This window comes from Dipodomys merriami, unplaced genomic scaffold (assembly GCF_024711535.1).
Source record: "Dipodomys merriami isolate MVZ:Mamm:240054 unplaced genomic scaffold, mDipMer1.0.p SCAF_25, whole genome shotgun sequence".
Taxonomy (NCBI): Eukaryota; Metazoa; Chordata; class Mammalia; order Rodentia; family Heteromyidae; genus Dipodomys; species Dipodomys merriami.
In genome coordinates, this window is record NW_027203937.1 from 16,785,567 (window position 1) to 16,812,005 (window position 26,439).

The 26,439-nt window shown below is 47.1% G+C and overlaps 2 protein-coding genes across 5 annotated transcripts in view; both read right to left on the reverse strand.

The window, feature by feature from the left end:
* Nucleotides 1-1,400: 1,400 nt before the first annotated feature.
* On the reverse strand, nucleotides 1,401-17,811 carry Dnajb13 (DnaJ heat shock protein family (Hsp40) member B13). 2 transcript variants are annotated; one of them, XM_070035031.1, is made up of 8 exons: nucleotides 17,681-17,811; nucleotides 11,374-11,477; nucleotides 10,059-10,220; nucleotides 6,967-7,124; nucleotides 5,429-5,542; nucleotides 3,751-3,864; nucleotides 2,427-2,503; nucleotides 1,402-1,644 (listed from the first exon to the last, which is right to left on the reverse strand). In XM_070035031.1, exons 1-8 carry the CDS (start codon nucleotides 17,746-17,748, stop codon nucleotides 1,491-1,493), a joined length of 951 nt encoding a protein of 316 aa, XP_069891132.1. In that variant the 5' UTR covers nucleotides 17,749-17,811; the 3' UTR covers nucleotides 1,402-1,490. The 2 variants fall into 2 exon arrangements, with proteins under 2 accessions (XP_069891133.1, XP_069891132.1); XM_070035032.1 differs by lacking the exon at nucleotides 3,751-3,864 and having other exon boundaries at nucleotides 1,401-1,644.
* Nucleotides 17,812-21,883: 4,072 nt separating this feature from the next.
* Paaf1 (proteasomal ATPase associated factor 1) overlaps nucleotides 21,884-26,439 on the reverse strand; it is a 35,017-nt gene continuing 30,461 nt past the window's right edge. For all 3 annotated transcript variants that reach the window (XM_070035033.1, XM_070035035.1, XM_070035034.1), the window contains exons 10-12: nucleotides 26,193-26,275; nucleotides 23,441-23,523; nucleotides 21,884-22,294 (exon numbers count right to left, since the gene is read on the reverse strand). In XM_070035033.1, coding sequence (XP_069891134.1) covers nucleotides 22,217-22,294; nucleotides 23,441-23,523; nucleotides 26,193-26,275 — 244 coding nt within the window. In that variant the 3' untranslated portion in view covers nucleotides 21,884-22,216. The remainder of the gene's footprint in view (nucleotides 22,295-23,440; nucleotides 23,524-26,192; nucleotides 26,276-26,439) is intronic.

Below are 26,439 nucleotides of genomic sequence, written 5' to 3' on the forward strand. Positions count from 1 at the left end.
AGCAAGTAAGGGGCCATGAGTTCAAACCCCAGTACCATAAAAACAAAGAGGAAACACTTAAGCTACTACTATGGTGTTAACAAAGGGTGGGATTCTAAACAAATGTGTCCCATATGGAAAGGGGGTGGGGGAAGGAGGGCTGTCTCAGAACCTCTGAAGCTACTCTCTTACTTAACATAATCCCCAAGTCAGATTCCAGAGGAGCATGAGATACTACTATTGACTCTGGAATGCACGTGTGAAACCCACAGGCTACATGAGTAGCAATGCAGAACCCCTTCCCCCAAATCTAAGCCTGAATTCACCACCATCGCATTAGCATCACCATGGTAACAGGGTCTGAGCTCTGCTTGGCTGACCAGATGGGGCAGTAGCTGGTTCAAGAAGGTAGTGATGGGGGGAAGGGGGTAGAACCGGTTGGGAAGGTGGCTCAGTGGTAGAGTACTTGTCTTGCATGCATGAAGTCCTGGGTTCAATTCCTCAGTCTACATAAATAGAAAAGGTTAGAAGTGGCACTGTGGCTCAGGTGATAGAGCACTAGCTTTAAGCAAAGGAAGCTCAGGGACAATACCCAAGCCCTGAGTTCCAGGACTGACAAAAAAAAAAAAAAAAAAAAAAGGAGGAGGAGGAGGAGGAGGAGAACTGTGCTCTCCATGTGCCTCTAACCGAAACTATTGTGTCTGTAGGAAGTGGTCTTAGGTTCTAATGACAGCTTTGCCATAGGGAACTACTGGCGTTCTTTTGTACTACGATCCTCAGATGTCAGCCTCCTGAGTAGCTAGGACCATAGCCATGAGCAACCAGCACTCAGCTTCCCTACTAGCTTTCTTTTTTGTCTCCATAATGGGACACATCATATTCCAGCAACTGTCCCCCTCTAAAGATCTTGTGTCCCAAGCTGGGTACCAGTGTCTCTTGCCTGTAATCCTACTCAGGAGGCTGACATCTGAGGATCCCTAGTTGAAGCCAGCTACAACAGGAAAGTCCATGAAACATATGTAATTAACCAGAAAAAAAAAAAGCCAGAAGTGGAGTTATGGCTCAGGTGGTAGAGATCTAGCTTGAGTAATAAGGCTAAGGGACAGTGCCCAGGACAAAAGCTCTGAATCCTCAAGGTCCTGCTCAAGCAAAGCCAAACTAGGAATTCTAGAACCCAGCGTGAGGCTCCTGCCTGGCACATATTCTGGGACCTAGCTGAGGACAGGAAATACTTTTTTTTTCCACCAGTCCTGGGGCTTAAACTCAGGGCCTAGGCACTGTCCCTGAGCTTTTGTGCTCAAGGCTAGTACTCTACCACTTGAGCCACAGTGCCACTTCCACCTTTTTCTGTTTATGTGGTACTGAGGAATCGAACCTAGGCAAGCCCTCTACCACTAAGCCACATTCCCAGCCAGGAAATAAATCTTTATTGTGTCAGCCGAAGGCTCTGTGCCATCCCCCCCCCCCCATGTCATATGTGCAGAGGCTGCAGAGCAGTGAGGCTCCCGGAGTTAGGTCAACAATGCCTGGCGCAGCATCTGCTTCTTCTGCGGTGTGAGGCGGGTGGGGAACTGGATGTCAAAGAAGATGTACAGGTCCCCCTTCTTGGTGGGGTCCTCCGGCAATGGCATCCCTTCATCTGGCACCTTCTTGAAGTACTTGGGACTGGGGAGGGAGAGGGAAAGAAGGGAGCTTAGAGGGCACCCTGCAGTGGTCCCAAGAGGTCCATACCACTCCCACATGTAGAACAGGTTGGGCCCTCTGAGTCACCATGGGCAACAGGGCAAATCCTGGGGTGCAGGTAGAGATGATGAGCAACCTTTTCCACCCAAGGGGCCTTTTTTGTTGTTGTTGCTCGAGTACTGGGGCTTAACTCGGGGCCTCATGCTCTCACCGGGCTTTTCTGCTCAAGACCAGCACTCTACCACGTAAGCCATACAGCCACTTCCAGCTTTTTGCCAATTGATTGGAAATTAAGTCTTGAGGATTTATCTACCCAGGCTGAATTTGAACCAGGCTCTTCAGATCTCAGCCTCCTGAGTAGCTAAGAATGCAGGCAGGTACCACCAGTGTGGAGCAAAGGACTTTTGTTGCGAAAGGACTTAGGAGAGGTGACGGGGGACTCCAACGAATTCCTCTAATATCTCCTACCCTTTAATTGAGGGTAAGAGAAAACAGGAATTGCCCCCACTTTGGAGAGCTCGAGCCTCTACTATGGCTTTATGCAAATTAGAAACAAGCTATTCTTTTCTTCCAGGTGCATGAAGCTGGCACTTTGGCCAGGGTGGGGGTGGATTTGTTCTTCTCTCGCCCTCTCAGAAGAGGATCCTTGAGCTAGGGGCAGCCTGTACAACTATACAAGGCAGACCTGTCTCACATTACTGCCTTACATTCCAGGCCAGCCCTTCTAGTGGTTCCTGGAGCTCAAGGTAAACAGACAGACTTACTGGATGATGTCATTGATAGGGATGTTGAGCAGACGGTCATCCAAGGTCTTTACCTCCACGGTGCAGCAGGTAAGAGCCTGGGGAAGTTAGGATTGAATAAGGGTGGGGAGAGTCACCACAACCATCGTGTGTGTGTGTGTGTGTGTGTGTGTGTGTGTGTGTGTGTGTGTGTGTGTGTGTGTGTGTACTGGGGCTTAAACTCAGAGCCTAAGCACTGTCCCTGAACTTGTGTGTGTGTGTGTGTGTGTGTGTGTGTGTGTGTGTGTGTGTGTGTGTGTGTGTGTGTGTGTGTGTGTGTGTGTACTGGGGCTTAAACTCAGAGCCTAAGCACTGTCCCTGTGCTCAAGACTAGAGCTGTACCACTTGAACCATAGCTCCACTTCCAGTTTTCTGGTGGTTAATTAGAGATAACTATCTTGCAGACTTTCATGCCCAGGCTGGCTTTTAATTGTGATGCTCAGATCTCAGCCTCCTGAGTAGCTAGGATTACAGGTGTGACTCACTAGCACCCGGCTCTTGTGAGGCTATTTGGAGCCAACCCCTGAGTTTAGAACCAGGGAGACAGAGGCTGCTTGAGAACTGAGTGAATAAGCCCAGGGCTGTTACCTGCCCTCAAGTTTTTGTCTTGTTTAATTTTGTTTGTTTGTTTTTGCCAGTTCTAGGGCTTGAACTCAGGGCCTGGGCACTGTCCCTGAGCTACTTTTGCTCAAGGCTAGCACTCTACCAGTTGAGACATAGTGCCACTTCTGGCTTTTTCTATGTGGTAGTGAGGAATTGAACCCAGGGCTTCATGCATACTAGGCAAGCACTCTATCACATTCCCAGCCCCCTCAAGGAGTTTGAGGTGTGGAAAGCCATTCTGATGGGGATAGAGTACAGGGTCTTACTACAAATAGGAAAGGTGGGGGTGGGGTGGGGGCTCTGGGAGGCAAGGAGGGCCCTCATCCTGCTGGAGTGGGAAGGAGGGCTGCACCATGGTGGCGCTGGTGAGGAGGGCCTCCAAAGGCAAGGTGGGTAACAGCATTATCAGAAGATCCCCATCAGGAACAGAGAACAAGGAGTAGAAACACCTGGCCCAGACAAGGGTGCTCCGTGTACCCTGATTGGAAATGCCTGGCCCAGACAGAGGTGCTCAGCGCACCCTGATGAATGAGCAGAGGGCACAGAGGGACGAACAGGAGAGATAAAGGAGAGACAAATCTGGAAGGTGAGAGGCTGTGGCTGGTGACCAGTGGCTGGGGGAGGGGAGGCAAAGTCTAGGTTATTGTAGGTGGTGCAGGCTGGACCCCACCCCCACCCCAGGTAATGCATGGCACCCACTCACCTTGCCCAAAGGGATGGGGTTCACAAAGAAGAGGTTGTCATTCTCCCTGCGGAAGCGAGGGTGCAGCTTCTCCTTTACTATGAAGATGATGTCGGCTGGGATGATGTTGGGGCCCTGGGCAGGGGAGGCCAAGGGGCAACAAGGACTCATTGGCTGTGTGACTTTGGCCAAATTCCTGCCTCTACTTGTCTCCATGGCTTCATCTGCACAATGGGGAGATTAGACGGGGATTTCTGCAAGGGCCATTTCCATGTGACCCAGAGCCCCTGACTCCCCAGGAAGTACCCAAAGAGATCGACTCGGTGGAGGGAGGGGTTTCCCCCAGCAGCAGTGAGCTGGGTGTCAGACCACCACCTCAAGTCTCAACCACCTCAAGTCTTGGCTCTGTTAGCAACTCACAGGTGACACCCCTCACCTGAGCTTTACTCAGGCATTGAAGCTGCTGGGGTCCCCTGTGGAAGAGACAGAGAAGCCCCTCTCCCCAGTGATGGGGGAGACAGGCCCACAGTGATTGCTTGGCTGAGATGCTGCTGGCCCAGCTCAGGGTAGGCTAACCAAAGTAGGAAACACGGAAGCTGCTTGAAGAGCATGCTTATTTGTTATTTTGAAAAAGTCTCAGGGCTGGGGATGTGGCTTAGTGGTAGAATACTTGTCTAGCATGCATGAAGTGCTGGGGTCGATTCTCAGCACCACACAAATTGAAAAAGCTGGAAGTGGCGCTGTGACTCAAGTGGTAGAGCGCTAGCCCTGAGTAAAAGAAGCTCAGGGACAGTGCCCAGGCCCTGAATTCAAGCCCCAGGACTGGCAAAAAAGAAAAAGAAAGAAAGAAAAATATTCAAATGCTATAGGATTCAGCATCCCCAGGACAATAATTTTGTATTTCTATTTAAGTAAGTATTTAACTTAAAGTTATTCCTACAGAAGTTCTAAAGAGTTCCTACAATTGGACTTTATTCAACAAACCCTGGAACAAATCAGGACAAGCAATGGAGGGGAGACTGCAGTCTCCATTCAGCTCTTGCGCTCCTGTCTTGGGCAAGTCCCTCTGTCTCTGGGCCTCAGTTTCCCACTTGAGGTAACCCTATTTCCCTTGTGTGTGTGTGTGTGTGTGTGTGTGTGTGTGTGTGTGTGTGTGTGTGCACGCCAGGCCTGGGGCTTGAACTTAGGGCCTGAACACTTTTCCTGAGCTTTTGTGCTCAAGGCTAGCACTCTACCACTTGAGCCACAGCTCTACTTGTGGCTTTTTCTATTCTTCTTTCTTTCTTTCTTTCTTTCTTTCTTTCTTTCTTTCTTTCTTTCTTTCTTTCTTTCTCCCTTCCTTCCTTCCTTCCTTCCTTCCTTCCTTCCTTCCTTCCTTCCTTCCTTCCTTCCTTCTTTCCTTCCTTCCTTTCGTGGGTAATTGGAGATAAGAGTCTCATGGACTCTCCTGCCCTGGCTAGCTTTGAGCTTCCATCCTCAGATCTCAGTCTCCTGAGTAGCTAAGATTACGGGCATGAGCCATTGGCACCTAGTTATTATTTGTTAGTGGAGTGGTAAACTCTACTGACAGCAGCACAGTGAGGCTGTGTGTCTGGGGACCTCAGGGATCATCTCATCCTACCAGACCAGAATTCACAGGAGCAGAAAAAGCATTTCCTCCTTTCCCTTCCATCTACCCACCACAGCTTCTCTTCCTTACCTGGTCCCCTTCCTTCTCAAAGGTGATTCGTGTGCCCTGCCTCCAGCCAGGCTTCACATCAATTGTCAGGATCTTGTCCTTGATGGTAGAGGAGTACTTATCCTCATTTAGTACCTGCAGTGAAAGGGAGGAGGATGGGCTGGGAAGGTGGCTCAGTGGTAGAGCGCTTGCCTTGCATGCTCGAGGCCCTGGGTTCGATTCCTCAGCACCACATAAGCAAAAAGAAAAAAGCCGGAAGTGGCGCTGTCGCTTAAGTGGTAGAGCGCTAGCCTTGAGCTGAAGAGCTGAGGGACAGCGCCCAGGCCCAGAGTTCAGGCCCCACAACCCAAAAAAAAAAAAAAAAAAAAAAAGGGAGGAGGGTGCTTTGCTTGGACTTCCATGAGCCTCCTCTGCCCATGGGAAAGATGCTCAGGATTGCATTGCTCCTCTAGCAATAGGACCTGCCCTGAGCCAGCCCATGCCCATTCTATGTCACTGAATGGCAAGACATGTCCTAAGACACCAAGACAGTTACCAGGAGTGGATTAAACCCACCCCACCAGCCCTGGCCAGTAACAGAGATGCAGTTCCTACCTCCAAATCTCAGAGGCCTGGCTCTGGGTCAGGGATAGGTTCTCTTTACCCCAGAGGGAGAGAGAACAGGGAAGCTAATAGATCTGAGCTTCACCCAAAGCAGCCCCCGCCCAATCACAGGTGCTCATGTATGGGTGCTATCTGTGGAGAGTGTCGCTATAATCTCTGCTGGTGAAGAAGAGGGGGATGGGTAGAGAGCTGGACATGGGACAGCAACAAGCCAAGGACTGTAGGACACATAGAGTCTTTTTCAACCAGTCACTACCTTATGAATTATCCTCCAGCCCACCCTCCAAGCCAACACACCTGCCCCTTGCTCATGAAGCACACACACTAAAGAAAGCCTGGAGCGTGGCCTAGAAATAATAGAAATCAGAACTCACAGGAGCTTCCCCCATTGCAGGTTCATCACCCTTCCCAAGGATGAGCTGGATACAGAGCAGAAGGGGTCCTGACGCAGTTAGGAGTCTGCACTGTGGGGGGAGGGGGGGAGGAGCTAACCCTTCCATGGTCTCATCCCTCAGTCTAGGATTCCATGAGTCCACCAGAGACCATTCCCAAGCCCTCCAGTTAGAATAAGAGAGGACTAGGGCTGCAAAGGTGGCTTAGTGGTAGAGTGCTTGCCTAGCATGCATGAAGCCCTGTGTTCGATTTCTCAGTACCACCTAAACAGAAAAAGCCAGAAGTGGCACTGTGGCTCAAGTGGTAGAGTGCTAGCCTTAAGCAAGAGAAGGTCAGGAACAGTACCCAGGCCCTGAGTTCAAGCCCCGGGACTGGCAAAAAAAAAAAAAAAAAGAAAAAAAGAAAGGAAAGGAAGGAAGGAAAGAAGGAAGGAAGGAAGGAAGGAAGGAAGGAAAGAAGGAAGGAAGGAAGGAAGGAAAAAAGAAATAGAATAAGAGAGGAGGGCAGCAGGGAAAGTGGGGATACAAAAGGTGGCCCCCAAGAGGAGCAAGCCAAGTACTCACCCTTCGTGAGATCTTGATTTTTTTGGTGCAGCCATAGAATAAGTCCTCCAGGGACAAGTAGAGATCCCGTTCAATTGGGGGGTCCTGCTTCTTGACTCCTCGGCCCCGGAGTCCCCCAAAATTTAAATCCACATCACCCCCTTCTTCATCATAGAATTCTACAAAAGGGAAGGAGAGGGGACTGGGAAGGTGGCTCAGTGGTAGAGCGCTTGCCTTGCATGCATGAGGCCATGGGTTTGATTCCTCAGCACCACATAAGCAGAAAAAGCCGGAAGTGGCTCTGTGGCTCACGTGGTAGAGAGCTAGCCTTGAGCTGAAGAGCTGAAAGACAGCACCCAGGCCCAGAGTTCAAGCCCCACGACCAACCAAAAAAATAAAAAATAAATGAAATGGAAGGAGAGGAGAAGGAGAAATTGTGTCTAAAAACTCAGCCATTCTTTCCCTCTGCCTCTCCCCTCACCCCAAATAGAGACACATATCCTCCCGTATACCTGCCAACTTCATAATAACGTGACACTTCATTCCCACGTTCAGATTCAGAAGCAAAGTTGCCCTCAGGTGCACACTAATGATTACAATGATTCGCATTCCTTGCCAGCCCCCCTCCACCCCTCTGCTTACCTCTACTTGTTTCTCTCCCCAGCAATTTGAGGAGATGCCCTGGATTGTGCATATCTCAGCAAATAAGGCACACCCTCTCTCTCTCTAGTGGCTAATTCTGATAGTGACAGGTCAAAGAAAACAATCCTCCCTTAGAGGTCCCTGGACTCCGCAGCTCCTCACTGTCCAGCCCAGCCCCAAACCATTAGAGGCCCCAGATTTCAAGTTTCTATGCAGTTATCAGTTGATACAAAGGAGGGAGGCTGGTTCCTGGCAAATATGAGAGCTCACCAGCGTATCAAAGTTCCTCTTCACCCAATTTCCTCTGTCCCAACCAGCTCTGCATCCACAGCCCTTCCAACCCCGGCTCTTCCATTCAAATGCAGAGAGAGCCCCATCCTAGCTGTACGCTGAGTGCTGTACAGTCCTTTTGGCTTTGGTTTCTAGGTCCATGGGATGGGATATTAGTGCCTAATCTTCCCTCCTCTCTTAAAATGATGAAGGGGGGGCTGGGAAGGTGGCTCAGTGGTAGAGCGCTTGCCTTGCATGCACAAGGCCCTGGGTTCGATTCCTCAGCACCATATAAGCAAAAAGAAAAAAGCCGGAAGTGGCGCTGTAGCTCAAGTGGTAGAGCACTAGCCTTGAGCTGAAGAGCTGAGGGACCGCGCCCAGGCCCAGAGTTCAGGCCCCACCACCAGACTAAAAAAAAAATAAATAAATAAAAAATATTAAAATGATGAAGAAGTCAGGCATGGGTGATACATACCTATAATCCAAGCATTTAGGAAGTTGAGGTTGGAATATTATAAGTTTGAGACCAGCCAGGGCTCTATAGCAAGGTCCTGCCTCAAGAAAACTAATCAACAAAAAGGTAAAGAGCAGCTAAAATGCATAAAAAGAGCTTCCCATGTATCAGGGCCCAGAGAGGCCAAACCAATAGTTCATTGCCATAACTAGCCAATAGTTAAGTTAGGAAAATTTGGCTGCACAGGAAAATTTAGTTTTGTTTCTGTTTTTGTGTCAGTACTAGGCTTGAACTCAGGGCCTTAGCCTTGTTTCAGCTTTTTCACTCAAGGATGATGCTCTATGACTTGAGCCATATCTCCAATTCTGGATTTTTGCTAGTGAATTAGAGACAAGAATCTCACAGGCTATCCTGCCTGTGCTAGCATCAAACCTTGATCCTCAGATCTCAGCCTCCTGATTATCCAGGCTTATGGGCATAAGCCACTGACACCCAATTAACTTATCTCCAATTAACTAGCTACTGAGATCTAAAGATCACAACTCAACCCAGGCAGACAGGTCCAAAGACAAACAAAACAACAAAAAATCAGCAGTAGAGATGTGGCTCAAATGGTAGAGCTACAATTGTGAACAGAAAAATGCAAACAAGTACTCAAGTCCCTGAGTTCAAGCTCTAGTACTAGTACTCTCTCTCTCTCTCTCTCTCTTACACACACACACACACACACACACACACACACACACACACACACACACACACACACACACACACACCAGTGTGTTCAATGTATCCCATTTCCTGAAGAAAATAAAGGGCTTAGGGAAAAAATAAATATATGTCTATCAAGGCACAGGAAATTTCTGGAAGCCTTTGTAGACTTAACAGCATGAAAATGCTTCTGGGGAAGAAAATGGAAGACTGGAATTGGGTTCTTATCAATAAAATCTATCTTACCTTTTGTTTATTTTTAGAAGTACTGTGCATAGGGGCTGGGAAGGTGGCTCAGTGGTAGAGCACTTGCCTTGCTTGCTCGAGGCCCTGGGTTCGATTCCTCAGCACCACATAAGAAAAAAGCTGGAAGTGGTGCTGTGGCTCAAGTGGTAGAGTGCTAGCCTTGAGCTGAAGAGCTGAGGGACAGCGCCCAGGCCCAGAGTTCAGGCCCCACGACCAGACCCCTCCCCCTCCCAAAAAAGAAGTACTGTGCATATTTTTTAAAGTTGGGAGAAAACAGCAGAGTCCGAATAGCTCACACTTATAATCCTAGCTACTCAGGAGGCTGAATAATTCAAAGCCAGCCAAGGCATGAAAGTCTGCAAGACTCTTATCTCCAATTAACCATCAAAAAGCCAGAAGTAGAGCTGCGGTTCATGTGGTAGAGTGCTAGCCTTGAGCAAAAAGCTAAGGGACAGGGGTTGGGAAGGTGGCTCAGTGGTAGAGTGCTTGCTTTGCATGCATGAGGCCCTGGGTTCTATTCACAGCACCACATAAGCAGAAAAAGCTGGAAGTGGGGCTGAGGCTCAAGTGGTAGAGTGCTAGCCTTGAGCTGAAAAGCTGAGGGACAGCGCCCAGGCCCAGAGTTCAGGCCCCATGACCAACAACAACAACAAAAACAGCTAAGGGACAGTGCCCAGGACAAGCCCCAGAAACAGAACACAAGTAAACAAACAAAAAACACTACTCAGAGAAAAGCATCTTTTACAACTGTGTCCCTTTTGGTAAGGCCAGGGCAGAGCAGGTCTCTTACCACTGAAGGGGTTGTCTCCTCCAAAGAACTCATGGAACACCTTGTCAGGGTTGCCGTGGAAGACATAGCCAGTTGTCCACGGGGTCTGGGATCCAAACTCCAGAGGAATGCCACCTTTTAGGCCCTCTTCTCCAAACTTGTCATAGATGCTTCTCTTCACAGCTGTGGGTACGTGTGACTTTGAGGAGGGGGTCCAGTCTTGGGGGCTAAGATAGATGGGGGACGGGAGAGCATGGGGAAGGGGATGGAACAATCCCCAATGCCTGCTGCCTACCAGTATCAGGAACATGATCCCAGAAGTTTGAAGTTCAGTTTCATTCTGGGTTGAGCCAGAATGAGCTCACTAGTGAAACAGATTCAGTGGAGAAAGGAATTTAGAGACTAAGTTAAGCTAGGCTACTGGCCTGAGGTTTGGCTTAACTCAGTATTCATTAAGCCAGCCAGCACCAGTGGCTAAGGAGCCTGTAATCCTAGCTACTCAGGAGGCTAAGAGCTGAATATTTGGTGTGAAGCCAGCCGGCACAGGAGAGTCTATGAACTCTTATCTCCATCTAATCATCAAAAAGTTGAAGGTGGAGCTGTGGCTCAAGTGGTAAAGTATTAGCCTTGAGCATAAAATCTCAGGGAAAGTGGCCGGGCCCTGAGTTCAAGCACCAGGACCAGCACAAAACAATATAACTACCATCTTCCCTGTGGATATTTAGAATCCTAAAGTCTGGATATTTTGGAGTCTAAGAATTCTAGGGCCTTGGACTAGAATCTGAGGACCGTGAAGTGTGAAAACTCAGGGCTGGACGTCTCCTAAATCTTCTAGCCATTCTGTGCCGGATCCAGGGTCACAGCCTCAGGACAAGCCCTCAGGAAGCTACCAGGACACTGACTGGTGCTGGGTGGCAAGAGATTTCTTAATGACTCTGGCCTTCTTCTGCCCTTGGGGACATGGGGACTCAGTCACTCAGTCAGTCTGGGAAGGATGAGTGTGTGTCTGCTCAGCCTCAGCCAAGTGTCCATGGCCAGCATCATCCTTTGTTCCTCATCCATAGGAGGCAGGAGAGGAGGGAGAGAAATGCACTCTACTTCTGTGAAGGGATTGTTCCTGGCAAGGTGTACAATCAGCCTAACTCTTGGGCTTTGAACAGTGCTCTTAAATTATGGCTTCTTCATATATTTTACTATGTTCTCGCTGTTTAGATTCCAAGCAGGGAAGTCAGATGCATACTCTAGGGTCCCCCACCCCCAGAGATATCAGGAATGCTTTTAGTGGAGGGGTGGGGGACAGTCACCCCTAAAGTGGCTCAGCCCCATCATCACTCACGGTCGCTCAGCACGTCGTAGGCTTCTGCTATTTGTCTGAATGTATCTGCTGCAATTGAATCATTTGTCTTCATCGGGTGGTTCTTCAGGGCAAGTTTCCGGTACCTAGAGGAGGAAGAGGAAAGCAGGTCACCACAGCTGGCCTGCTTCTGAGGGACAGAGCACACTGAATGTAAGACATCAGAGCTGGCACCCACTGCCCACTGCCTAGCTATGAACTGGGGAGGGCCACAGCAAGGTACATTGCTTGGCTCTCCTTGAAGAAAGCCTGATGCCTGGGGGGGGGGGAGGGCATGGCTAGCGGCCAGCCCTGCAGCTGCCCTGGGTCTTTGCTCTGAGGCTCTGCTTCCCCTGCTGCTCCAGCCAGTTCTGAGGGATATAGGGATTCAGTGATGACTCTCATTCTTATGACATGCGGGGCTCCTCTGTGTTCCTCAGCTTTTCATCTCTGTAACAAAATACCTGAGACCAGCAACTTGAAGGAAGAGAGACTGATTTCCATTCAGGGTTTCAGTCATGGTTAAGGGGATCCATTTCTTTTAGGGAGGCAGAAGCCTGGGGGCAGTGAGCGGGTGGTGGAGTAGAGCTGTTGTGGGGGGAGTAAGGGAGGGGGCAAGGGGGTGTTCAAGGTAAGATATACCCTTTATTTTATTTTATTGTTGGCTGTGGGGCTTGAACTCAGGGCCTGAGCACTGTCCCTGAGTTTCTATTGCTCAAGGCTAGCGTTCCACCCTTAAGCCACAGCGCCCCTCTGGCTATTTCTGTGGTACTGCAGAATCAAACCCAGGGCTTCATGCATGCTAGGCAAGCACTCTACCACTAAGCCACATTCCCAGCCCAAGATACACTCTTAAAAGGCACTCCACAGTGACCTACTTCCTCCAGCAAGGCCCCCACCTTCTAACAGCACAGTGCATTCAGCTACGAACTCATCAATGGGTTTTTGTTTGTTTATTTGTTATCAGTCATGGTGTCTGAACTCTGGACCTGGGCACTGTCCTTCAGCTCTTCAGCTCAAGACTAGTGCTTTACCACTTGAGCCACAGCACCACTTCCAGCTTTTTCTGCTTATGTGATGCGGAGGAATCAAACCCAGGGCCTCATGCATGTAAGGCAAGCACTCTACCACTGAGCCACCTTCCCAGCCCCATCATCAATGGGTTTTAATCCATCAATCATGCCCTCGCCATCCAATCACTTCCCAACAGTGCCACCAGCTAGGGATGAGGTCTTCTACACATGAGCCTTCTGGGAGAAGATATTTAAACCTCCAATAGACAACTTTGGCTTGAGGGCTCTTCGCCAATTTGACTGAGATTCTCTCAAGCCACTCTGCAGCCCTTTCTACCCAACCCTCCCATGCTTACTTCCTGTACTGTGGTCAAGAGACACCTTCCCCTTCATCTTTCATGGGATCCCTGACATGTTCTGCGCATGTCTAATCTGGTCTTTGTGCCTGCTTCTCAGAGGACTAGAACAGACACACCAGCTTGGAGGAGGAGCAAGAAAAGGAGCTGGAGGAGGAAGAAAAGGAGCAGGAGGAGGAGGAGGAGGAGGAGGAGGAGGAGGAGGAGGAGGAGGAGGAGGAGGAGGAGGAGGAGGAGGAGGAGGAGGAGGAGGAGGAGGGAGGAGGGAGGATAACTAGCTGTAGAGAGAGGCCCTGCGGGTCCCATTAGCATCCAGTGACCGATACTGGCAGTATCCCAGGAGGGAAGAGGTGGCAGGGACTGGATGATATGTGGGCTGATTAAAGGGATTTTCACCAAGGCACAGGAAAGGGGAAGAAGACCATAAGGGACAGCATAATACCCCAGGGAGGCACTCCCAGGGCCACCTGACCTGGGCCTGCAGGAGTAGAGGTGGACATTGGTACTGAGCCCTGGAAGGAGTGTGCAGACAGGGCCCTGGCAGGAGGAGAGATCTTCAGTTGGACACAGGCAGCCTAAAGAGTCTCCAAAGGAGGGAACTGGGGAATCAAGATGGCAAACCCACTCTACTCCCTCCTGACCCTTTTGTTCCTCCTTTAGCAGGGTGCACAGGAGGCTCTCAGGCAGAGGAATCTGCAGAAGTGGTGGGAACATGTTGCCTGCAGGGCAGGTGGAAAGGAGGTTGGAGGTTGACGGGAATAACAAGAAATATCTAGCCCATGCTCTTAAGCTATACAGCCTTAGTTCAAATCTACACAGCCTTGCCTGATGAAAAAGCTGAGACAGCACCCAGACCCTGAGTTCTAGCCCCAATATTGGCATGCGCGGGGACATACACACACACACACACACACACACACACACACACACACACACACACACACACACACACACACACACACAGAACCTTTTCCAAACCAATGCATTTTGTGTGCTGCCAATGGTTTGAACTTTCTCTCCCTCCCTCACTCCCATCCCAAATACTTGGACCATTTCACTGTCTTTCTGAAAGCCTTCTTGATTCTTCATTGTCATCAGAAAACATTAAGAAAACGTTCACTCTAAGATTCAAGTCCCACGCCCCCCAGAACTGGAATTTAAACTTGGGGTTTCAATTTGCTCAGCTGGTGCTCTACTACACGAGCCATGTCTTCAGAACTGTTTTTTGCTGGTTATTTTGAATATGGAGTCTCTAGGACTTTTCTGCCTGGGCTGACTTCCAACTGTGATCCTCTAGATCTCAGCCTCCTGAGTAGCTAGGATTACAGGTGTAAACCACTAGAGGCTGACCCCTGGCCTTTTTAAAAGTTCACTCTTCAACGTTTCATTACAGAGGTAACTCCTTCAGGATCCTCCCCTGACTGTGGGGTCCTAGTTGTCATTCTATTGTTTTTTTTTTGTTTTTTGTTTTTGGTCCGGTCGTGGTGCCTGAACTCTGGGCCTGGGCACTTTCCCTCAGCTCTTCAGCTCAAGGCTAGCACTTGAGCCACAGCGCCACTTCCGGCTTTTTTCTTTTTGCATATGTGGTGCTGAGGAATCGAACCCAGGGCCTCAGGCATGCAAGGCAAGCGCTCTACCACTGAGCCACCTTCCCAGCCCCTAGTTGTCATTCTAAAGTAGACTTTAGTATCCAAATCCTCAGAGCCTGTGATCTCAGGACTCAGCATGCTGTATCCAGCTGTCTGCTTATAGGTTATCCCTCCCACTATTGTGAAGTCCTGGAGTCATTGTACCCAGTTCTTCATGGCCCTACTGCCTAGAGGTGAGCAGGGGTGAGTGAAAGAATGACTCTCCTTCAGGCAGTCTGTGTCACTGTGGAAGGCTGATTTTACACAGCTGGGTCTGCTATCCTTAATTCTTCCTACAAGAGTCCTGGATTAGCCCCTGGGAAATTTACAGAAAGCTCTTCCCCATCAACCTCCAGAGACTTGGAGATAGTTGTCCCAGTCTTCTTCAAAGGTCGCAGTTAGTTGTGAAAAGAATCACAATTAAATTCTATTCATAAGTGAAAGCAACAGGGTCTCCCAAGCTGACTTGAAATATCTCTACCTCTCACCTCCAATTTTGTCATGCTCAGCTGTCATTTTCAGTATGAGTGAATGTCTTGCTCTGCGTCCATCTGCTTCCCTGAATGGGAGGGCAAGAAGTGCAGTGGCCACTCAAGAATGAATGAGTCCCAGCTACTCAGAAGGCAGAGACTGGAAGAACTGTGATTTTGAGGGCAACATAAGCAAAATGTTAATGAAACCCCCATCTCCAACAAGGATCTTGGTGGTTCACAACTGTTCCCAGTTACTTGGGAGGCCGTAGATGGTTCACAGTTCAAGACCAGCCCCAGGCAAAAAACTGGACCCCCCCCCACTAAGAAATAACAAAGTAAAAATGGCTAGGTGGAGGCATGGCTCAAGTTGTAAAGTTCCTGCCTCACCAGGGGCAAGGCCCTGAGTTCAAGTACAAGTTTTAGTGCAAGTTAGTTCAGTATAGCTTTAGTAAAGCCAAAAAAAAAAAAAAGGTGAATGAATGATACTGAGTTGCTGATAGCTGGGGTTATAATGACTTGTCATTATGGTTTTCTTCCTTGTAGATGTTCAACTTTTTTGTTGTTCCGTTATGTTGTAGGTTTTTTTGTTTGTTTTTGCCAAAATCTAGGTACTCTCAAAAGAGGGTATCAAATATGGTAAGATTCATGCCTGACCAGTTGACAAGAGAGTTAAGGGCTGTTTTTTTGTTTGTTTGTTTTTTGTCAGTCATGGGGCTTGAACTCTGGGCCTGGGCGCTGTCCCTGCGTTCTTCAGCTCAAGGCGAGCATTCTACCTCTTGAGTCACAGTGCCACTTCTGGTTTTCTAGTGGTTTATTGGAGATCAGAGTCTCACAGACTTTTCTGCCCAGGCTGGCTTTGAACCTTTATCCTCAGATCTCAGCCTCCTGAGTAGGATTACAGGCGTGAGCCACCGGCGCCCAGCTTAGGGCTGTTGTTTGAAACCTATGCAGTTTTTAAAGAATCTTCATATGACATGATTTCATATGCAAATGTTTTCTGTCCATTTTACATAAATTGTCTCATCTAATCCTACTCAATACCACAACTCCCTCACTCTTTTTAAGTTTATTTTATTAATTTCTGTGCTGGTATTAGGACGTGAACTCAGAGCCTGGGTGTTGTCCCTTAGATTGTTTGTTAAAGTCTGGTGCTCTACCACTTGAGCCATACCTGTACATCTGACTTGTTTGTTTTGTGGTTAACAGGAGTGCCAAGGACTTTCCTGCCCCAACTAGCTTCAAACTGAGGTAGCCCTCAGTCTCCTAAGTAGCTAAGATTACAGGTAAGAATCACCTGTGCTGGCTCCCTCCTCCTTTCTTGTTTTTGTTTTGTTTTTGCTTTTTTTTTGGGGGGGGGGGTCCAGTTGTGGGGCCTGAACTCTGGGCCTGGGCGCTGTCCCTCAGCTCTTCAGCTCAAGGCTAGCGCTCTACAACTTGAGCCACAGCGCCACTTCCGGCTTTTTTCTTTTTGCTTATGTGGTGCTGAGGAATCGAACCCAGGGCCTCATGCATGCAAGGGAAGCACTCTACCACTGAGCCACCTTCCCAGCCCTCCCTCCTCCTTTTTTAAAAGATGAGAAACTGAGGTTCACAGAGGTTAAATCATTTGTCCATGTCACACAACTAGCAGGCCAGAGATTCAGGCCTCAGCCTTCCGATGCTCTTCTTCCAGGAAAACTGTGCCTTGAAAAGTCTCATTAGGCAATGTGATGCCTTGATCAGCAGATCAACATCATATGCTGTCTAAAAATGTTTTGAGAATTTGTGTCTTGTTTCTCCAAGCCACATTGTAATCTCTCTCCATTTACCCTACTAAGACTCTTGCAGGACCTGGCCCAGGGACAAGCCCATGATAGCGTCAGACTACAGTCTGCCTTTTACTGGTGCATGCTGATGGGATGACAATGGTGTCGGTCTCTGAGGATCATAAGGAGGCTGAATGAGTTTGTGACAGAAGGTTCTCAGAGCATCCCCTATGCATTTGAGAAGTAGAGCTAGTATACTACCCAACCTCAACTAAGTCTTCTCTCTTCCTTTCCCAATAGAAGCTTCTAGGCACCATGTACTTTCCCTTTTGCAACATTCATTAGGGTTGCAGTGACTTAACCTCTGTATTCACCAACAAAATGAAGCTGCTTCAGGACAGGGGAGGTATCTGTTTGACTTTATTTAGCTTGTGTCTTTAGCTTTCTCTGTACCAAACACAATGGCTGGTACTCAATAAATATTCTTTGATTTATTTTTCAAAGGAAAAACTCAAACAAAAATCTTTTTAGAAGTGTGCTGACTCCTGTCCTAGACTTTCTTAGGGCTGGACCTTTAAAGTTCTGAGACTTGATGGAGGATTTCAGAGATAGAGTTCAGAAAATGATCAAGCCCATATGATGGCCAGAATGGATTTTTAACTCACCCATCTGGTCAGAACCTTCCCTTGTTCACAATCCTGTTGCTCTCCACAGGACTCAGGACAGAACCGGGGACATGATTCAACTGACAGAGTCCCTATCTAGAAAGCAGAAGGTCCTGAGTTTAATCACCAGTGCTGTAAACAAACAACTCAGGATGCCATTCAAATGGCTCATTTGTCCTCAGTCTTTTGCTGGGAAAATGCCGGCACCTATGAGAAGCAACAGGGCATAGAGTATAAAGTGCAAGGAACTGAGTGCGAAACTAAGATATCTGAATCCCAGCCCAAAGCCAGGATTAAGTAAGCAAGAAGCAAGAGAAAGAGCACAGTTCACCTTGCCTGCCCTGAGCTGTGCAGGAAAGGTTGGGTTGGAAAGGATGAGGGTGGGGGCTACCTTAGCACAGCCCCAAGGACTGGCTCCCACCAAACTTACGCCTGCTTGATCTGAGCATCTTCTGCATTTCGAGTGATCTGGAGCACAGAGTAGTAATCCAGACCCATGGCTGTCTGGCAGCAAGTAGTAGAGGTAGTCCTCAGGCTCCAGCAAAGCTGTTAGTCTGCATTCCTTGGTTGCCCCTGACAACTACCCAGGGGCACTCTGGGAAGTGTAGTCCTTAAGTGAACCCCCTTCTGGACTCTCAGTTAAGAGAAATAAAATGACAGGGAAAATTGAGGCTGGTTCTATGACTCTGTTAAAGATCAATCAACTGAAAACTGGAGAGTCACAGGGCCCCATTTTGTTTTATTTTTAAGATGTACAGCAGCCACTTTAAAAATTTTTTTTGCTGGGCACTGGTGGCTCACGCCTGTAATCCTAGTTACTCAGGAGGCTGAGATCTAAGCATCACGGTTCAAAACCAGCCTGGACAGGAAAGTCCAGCAGACTCTTATCTCCAATAAACTACTCAGAAAACTGGAAGTGATGCTATAGCTCAAGTAGTAGAGCTGAAGAGTTGAGGGACAGAGCCCAGGGCCAGAGTTCAAGCTCCATAACCAACAAAAAAAAATTTTTTTTCACAACAATTGTTTTTAGTTGATTTTTGAATTTTTTGAATTTTACTAATTTTGTTGGTTGTGGGGCTTGAACTCAGGGCCTAGGCGCTGTCCTTGAGCTTTTTCGCTCAAGACTAGTGCTCTGTCTACCACTTTGTTTTGTTTTGTTTTTTTGGGGTCTGGTCATGGGGCCTGAAATATGGGCCTGGGCACTGTCCCTCAGCTCTTCAGCTCAAGGCTAGCGCTCTACCACTTGAGCCACAGCGCCACTTCCGGCTTTTTTCTTTTTGCTTATGTGGTGCTGAGGAATCGAACCCAGGGCCTCATGCATGCAAAGCAAGTGCTCTACCACTGAGCCACCTTCCCAGCCCCTATCTACCACTTTGAGCCACACTGTCACTTCCAGTTTTCTGGTGGTTAATTCAAGATAAGTGTCTCATGGACTGTCCTGCCTGGGCTGGTTTTGAACTACAATTCTCAGATCTCAGCCTCCTGAGTAGCTAGGATTACAGGTAAGAGCCACAGGCACTCAGCTCTTGAAATTTTTTTTACATTTTAGAATAGCTTTACATTTTCAGAAAAATTGTGAAGATAGCAGTTTCTATATACACAACACCTAATTTCCCCTATTAACATCTCGTTTGTCACAAAAAATGACCAATATTGACACTTCTTAGTAACTAAAGTACCTATTTTATTTAGATTCCTAGTTGTGGGGGACAAGGGTGCTGATCCTGGGGCTTGAATTCAGGGCCTGGTTGCTGTTCCTGAGCTTTTTTGCTCAAGGCTATTGTTCTGCTTGAGCCACAGATCCACTTCCAGCCTTTTGGTGGTGAATTGAAGATCAGTCTTACAGACTTTCCTGCCAAGGCTGGCTTCATATTGGGATCCTCAGCCTTTAAGTAGAGTTGGGTTTGGGGCATGGCTCAGGAAGTAGACTACTTGTTTAACAAGTATGAGGCCTTCAGTTCAAACCCAAGTACCATCAAGAAATAAATAAGGTGAAATAAGGAATATAAAATATATGCACAAGGAGATACATTTTTACAAAATGAACCTGATTTATTGTGTAGTGTGTATGTGACACTATATGTGCAATTTGGTTGCTGATGCCATTGAGCCCTTTAGGACTTAGACACAGAAGTACTTCTCTGCCAGCGTCACAAGGGGGCATCCAAAACCAAGAAACAAGGCCCAGTGCAGACGTTCACTGGCCTGAGATGCTGCAAATGTCCATTCTTACCCAGAATGCATTCCTCCATCCCAAAGGAAAAGCATGCTCTCTGCTGACAAGGATCCTTACATTCACAATAGACAAAGCTATGCAGCACCTGTGAGCCAGCCTCTACTCCTCTTGGGCCAGGAGTTCAGAGCAGCTGTGAAGGGTCACTACATTTCACAACCAGAATGCTAACTCTGGAAACCTATGAAAAAGGGCGTGAGAAGGTGACACAGGAAAGAACCCTGGGGTGAACTTAGACTGTCTCTTGCTGTGTGCACTCAGCCATATCCACCCTCATCCTGTTTGTTTTTAAAGTTTAAGTTCTTATCTTAAAGTTGGCAATGAAAACTTGGATTTACATTTTATTTATTTATTTATTTATTTATTGTCCGTCGTGGGGCCTGAACTCTGGGCCTGGGCACTGTCTCTCAGCTCTTCAGTTCAAGGCTAGCGCTCTACCACTTGAGCCACAGTGCCACGTCCAGCTTTTTCTTTTTTGCTTATGTGGTGCTGAGGAATCGAGCCCAGGGCCTCATGCATGCAAGGCAAGAGCTCTACTACTGAGCCACCTTCCCAGCCCAAGGATTTATATATTTTGAACTCAGCAATTTCCCTTTGTGTAAATCAACTATCGGTATGGCCAAGTATTAATTCACTTCACTTTTGGATTAGTAAGAAACAAATATAGTATTCCTTAACGGGTGTAAAAATTTCTTGGCATTATTTTGTTTCTAAAAGAAAACAATAAGTTGGGTGCTGGTGGCTCACACCTGTAATCCTAGCTACTCAGGAGGCTGAGATCTGAGGATCATGGTTTGAAGCCAAAGCCAGCAGGAGAGTCCATGAGACTATTTCCAATAAATGACTCAGGAAAAAAAAAAACAGAAGTGATGCTGTGGCTCAAGTGGTAGATCACTAGCCTTAAGCACAAAGAGGGACAGCACCCACGTCCTGAGTTCAAGCTCAGAACTGGCCCAAAAAAAAGGAAACATTAGAGCTGGGACCAGTGTCTCACACCTGTAACCCTAGCTATTCAGGAAGCTGAGATCTGAGGATTATAGCTTGGGCGGGAAAGGGTAAGAAAGGGCAGGCAAGTCCATGAGACTTTTATCTCCAATTAACCACCAAAAAGCTGGGAGTAGAGCTGTGGCTCCAGTGATAGAGCCCTAGCCTTGAGCACAAAAGCTCAGGGACCAGTGCCCAAGCCCTGAGTTCAAGCCCCAGGGTTAGAACAAGAAAAAAAGAGAGACAGAGAGACAGGGAAGAGAGGGGATGAGGGAACAAACAAAACTATCAGCTCTACTATACACCAACCAAGGAATAACCTTCTTCCCTTGAGTAAATCACTCTTAGCCTGTATGGCCCAGCACTTCCAAGTGTTGCATCCTGCCTTCAAGAACCCTTTTACTGGGCTGGGAATGTGGCTCAGTGGTAGAGCGCTTGCCTTGCATGCATGAGGCCCTGGGTTCAATTCCTCAGCACCACATAAGCAAAAAGAAAAAAGCTGGAAGTGGCACTGTGGCTCAAATGGTAGAGAGCTAGCCTTGAGCTGAAGAGCTGAGGGACAGCGCCCAGGCCCAGAGTTCAGGCCCCATGACCGGACCAAAAAAAAAAAAAAAGAACCCTTTTTCTAATAATCTCTAAAACACAAATACTATAGTATCCATATTCAGGACATTATTAAACAGAATGAAGCAAAGAACTCAGAGACGAAGTGAAAAAACAATCATGGAGTATATACAATTGCACTTTTAGGGAGAAGAGATGAGGATGCTATTCCTTTGCCTAAAACTAACATGCTTCCCCACTGCTGATAGCTCCTCACCCAACACCAAAGCTCCTCCACTGCGCAGGTCCTGCCAGCCTCATCACATATTCACCAGGCCACATCCTAAGAGCCCTGGGTTCCAGGTATAACTGAAGTGCCCTTCACCATCTCCTCCTCTAGGTCACAATTCTCAGCCCTAGAGCATGTATTGGAATCTCCCAAAGGGTTTTGTTAGCATATACACAGTGTTGGGTAAGATCCATAGACTTTCTGATGGGATGGGGCCCCAAAATTTCTATTTCTAACAACTAGATGACACTGATAACCAGTTTCAGAACCCGCACTTTGATAAGCCACCCACTTACACTGATTATGACTGGACTTCCTCATCTATGGAGAAGCTGACCAACTATGGCAGTTTACCTGGGACTGTCTCGATTTTGGTTGTCCTAACAATCTAAGACACCACCACCCCACACACATACTGGGTTTCTGTTTACAGGGTATCACTGTTACTGCAAATAGCCTACTCTAGGGCCAGCCAACAGGGACCACTGAGGAAGGACTGGCTTTTTTTTTTTTTTTTTTTTTAGGACTGGCTTTTTGTGGGAGTAAAAGAATGTAATTAAGTTTTCCAAATTCATGCTTCTACAAACACATATTCTTTATTTCTTCCAGAGACCAGGCCTCTGTTCCTTGTAAACATTTAATACAACTAGTTTAAGAACAAACTGCAAGTCTCCAGATCCTTGCCCTGTTGTGGGTGAGTTTACACAGAAGAAGCTGGGGCAGAGGCAGTGAGCACACGTGAGCGTCTTACTCCGTTCAGAGCAATGAGAGTTCCACATGTGTTAGGGCAGCCCACATGATGTGACTTCCTATGGGTGCTGAAGACAGACACTAGGGGGCCACAGAACTTGGGGAGGACTGATGCTTCTGCTCATGGTTGATCCTGTTCACCAACTAGAACTTCTCCATCAAAAGGCTCAGAGGTCAGAAAGCTGATAGCGTCGCACAAGACCATCTCGACAACATGTGTAGATCTGCTTCTCCCATGTGGCTACCTGAAACAAGAAAGTCTGAATTCAGTCATCTTGAAGAAATGGAGCCTTGCCCTCATAGTGCAAGGTAGTCTAAGAAATTTATTGACTCCAAAGGCAAAAGAAGATTACATCTACAATATGTATTTACAACATTTCTGGGCTTGGTCAAGGATGCACTCATGACTAGAGAATAGAGAAACAAACTGGCATAAGTGGTATGCAAGCCTATTAGTGCTATGCATGCTTTAGTGTATAGGGTCCATAATGTCCACATATGAGCTACGGTCCCCCTGAACCTCATAAAACTTATGTTAAAACAAAGTTCTACAGGGCGCCAATGGCTTACACTTGTAATCCTAGCTACTCAGGAGGCTGAGATCTGAGGATCGTGGTTCAAAGCCATCCCAGGCAGGAAAGTCCTTGAGACTCTTATTTCCAATTAACCACCAGAAAACTGGAAGTGGCTCAAGTGGTAGAGTGCTTGCTTTGAGCTGAAGAGCTGAGGGACAGCGCCCAGGCCCAGAGTTCAAGCCCCACAACCAACAATATCAACAAAAAAAACCACCCAAAGTTATGAATATATGCCTTTTTTTCCCTGAGGAGGATCTTATTAGTTTCTCAAAGAACAGTAACATTATGCATGCATTCTGGAATTAATCTAACTCAGTTTGTGATCATGTTGCAGCAATTTCCTCAATTTTTTTTTTAACTAGTCCTGGGCTTGAACTCAGGGCCTAGGCATTGTCCCTGAGCCTCTTTTGCTGAAGGCTAGCACTCTACCACTTGAGCCATAGCGCCACTTCCAGCTTTTTCTATTTATGTGGTACTGAGAAATCAAACCCAGGGCTTCATGCATGCTAGGCAAGCACTCTACCACTGAGCCACATTCCCAGCCCTCCTCAATCTTTTTGAGCCCATTTCCTTTTTTATAAAATTGAAATGCTACGTTAACACACAATACAGAACACTATATACATTTTACCTGGGAAAAGCTCCAAGATGTTAAGTAAAAAATCAATAAATAAAGGTTTTGATTAAACTGCTTATACTATACAGTAAGCAGTATTTTAGCATCCCTAATAATATAAGGCAGCCGATTTAAGCCCCTTCAAAGGCCTAGATCCCAAGTGAGAATCACCAAGGCCTGACGTCCTATCAGGACTGTACCTTGTACACAGGGTCACAGTCAGCCCCAGTAAGCTCAATGACGTAGTCCAAGTCTTGCTGAATAATGAAACAGCTTCCATCACCTAAAATACAGAAAGATTACTACTAAAATACAGAAAGATTACACATAGGCTTTAAAAAATTAAATCTTTGGGGGGGATTAAATCTTTTTATTTATGTAGGTATGTTACTAGCCTAAGAAGATGGTCCTAAAATGTGAAATATCAAGTAAATCTTACTATGTGGGCCAACTATGAAAATCTATAGCAGCTACTTATAATGCTGAGTTAGGAGGATTTGAAGATCAAGTACAAAGTCAATGGAAAGAAGGGCTCTCTTGATTTGCAGTACCTGCCAAAGACAGTAGGCAACTGCAAGCTTACATATCTATTTGCAAACATCCTTGACAGTGTTTTTAAATAAGGAACTGCTTACATAAATGTTTTCTTTAATTTGCAACCAAATTACTCCCTCAAGTTATAAACTTGGTTCTATATACACTAGGAGAAGGAGGAAAGTTTTACCAAGAAAATACACATCTAGCTAACCTTTTAGTTTTTTTTTTTTGTTGTTGTTGTTTTTTGGGTCCAGTTGTGGGGTCTGAACTCGGCTTGGGCACTGTCCCTCAGCTCTCTAGCTCAAAGCTAGCGCTCTACCACTTGAGCTACAGCGCCATTTCTGGCTTTTTTTTTTCCTGCTTATGTGGTGCTGAGGAATCTAACCCAGGGCCTCAAGCATGCAAGGCAAGCGCTCTACCACTGAACCACCTTCCCAGCCCTTCCTTTTAGTTTTTTGATGTTTTTTGTTTGTTTGCTTGTTTGTTATTTTTGTCAGTCATGGGGCTTGAACTCTGGGCCAGGGAGCTGTCCTTCAGCTCTTAAGCTTAAGGTGAGTGCTCTACCACAGTGCCACTCCTGGTTTTATGGTGATTAATTGGAGATAAGAGTCTCACAGACTTTCCTGCCCAGTCTGGCTTTGAACCGAGTATGTGTGTGGGAGCGGTGTGCATGTGCCAGTTCTGGAGCTTGAACTCAGGGCCTGAGAATTTTTTTTGCTCAAGGCTAATGTTCTACCACTTCCAGATTTTTGGTAGTTTATTAGAGATAAGAGTCTCACACACTAGGCGCTGGTGGCTCACGTCTGTAATCCTAGCTACTCAGGAGGCTAAGATCTGAGGATCATGGTTCAAAGCCAGCCTGGGCAGGAAAGTCTGTGAGACTTTTTTTTTGGGGGGGGGGTCCGGCTGTGGGGCCTGAACTCTGGGCCTGGGCGCTGCCCCTCAGCTCTTCAGCTCAAGGCTAGCGCTCTACCACTTAACCACAGCGCCACTTCCGGCATTTTTCTTTTTGCTTATGTGGTGCTAGGGAATCGAACCCAGGGCCTCATGCATGCAAGGCAAGCACTCTTCCACTGAGCCACCTTCCCAGCCCCAAGACAGTATTTTTTATTTTATTTTATTATTATTATTCTTTTTTGGTCCAGTTGTGGGGCCTGAACTCTGGGCCTGGGCGCTGCCCCTCAGCTCTTCAGCTCAAGGCTAGCACTCTACCACTTGAACCACAGTGCCACTCCGGCTTTTTCCTTTTTACTTATGTGGTGCTGAGGAATCAAACCCAGGGCCTCATGCATGCAAGGCAAGCGCTCTACCACTGAGCCATCTTCCCAGCCCTTCTGTGAGACTCTTATCTCCAAATAACCACCAGAAAACTGGAAGTGGCATTGTGGTTCAATGGTGGAGCACTTGTTTTGAGCTGAAGAGCTCAGGGGTAACACCCAGGCTGTCCAGAGTTCAAGCCCCATGACCAAAAAAAAAAAAAAAATGTCTACAGACTTTCCTGCCCAGGCTAGCTTTGTATCACCATCCTTGGATCACAGCCTCCTGAGTAGCTAAGATTATAGGTTTGAAGCCAGGTGACGGTGGCTCACACCTGTAATCCTAGCTACTCAGGAGGCTGAGATCTGAGGATCACGGTTCAAAGCCAGCCCAGGCAGAAACATCTGTGAGACTCTTATCTCCAATTAACCACCAGAAAACTGGAAGTAGTGCTGTGGCACAAGTGGTAAAGTGCTCGCCTTGAGCTGAAGAGCTCAGGGACAGAGCCCAGGCCCAGAGTTCGAGTCCCACTACCAAAAAAAAAAAAAAAGAGATTATAGGTTTGAGCCACTGGCTCCCAGCAATTCCAGTCTTTTTAATAATTTTTTAAATTATATTTATATGATCAAGAACATGCTATGCTACAAAGCTGGACACTGGTGGCTCACACCTATAGTAGTAGCTAGAGCTACTCAAGAGGCTGAGACCTGGAAGACTGAGGTTTGAAATCAACCCATGCAGAAAAGTCCAAAAGACTCTGTTTCTAACTAATCAGCAAAAAGTTGGGCTGGATACATGGCTCAAGTGGTAAGAGTACTTGCTATAAGCAAAAAAGACCCTGGCCCAGTAGCAAAAACAAAAAGAAAAAAAGAAAAAAAATTCCCTACGTTTAGCAGCCATCCATGGTACATTATGACTGTAACCTCAGTTACTCATGAGCCTGAGCAAGAAGATAGTATGTTTCCTGGGCAAGTAAGTAAGACTCTTTCTCAAAATTAAAAAAAATTAAAAGGGGGTTGTGATGTGGCTCAGTGATAGAGCCCCTGCTCAGAATGAACAAGGTTCTAGGTTCAATACTCAGTACCATAAACAAAAACTCATAAAACTATGTTAATTTAAGTGAACAAGATGGAACTTTCACTTGGTCCCTGGATTTACCTTGGGAAGCAATGAATCCATCTCTGAAACTCTGCAAGGACAGAACTGGAGCTCCTGATCTGTGAATGATCTGCACTGGAGCCCTAACAGAATAAAAAGGATGTTTTACTTTTCATTGAAAGCAGTGCTTGACTATGTATTTAGCATATAGTACTAACCACATAAAAGGAAACAGAACAAATGTAGAGAGAGATTAAAACTCTACATATGATTTAGTTCCTGGCAAGATTCTTAACTGAAATCAAAG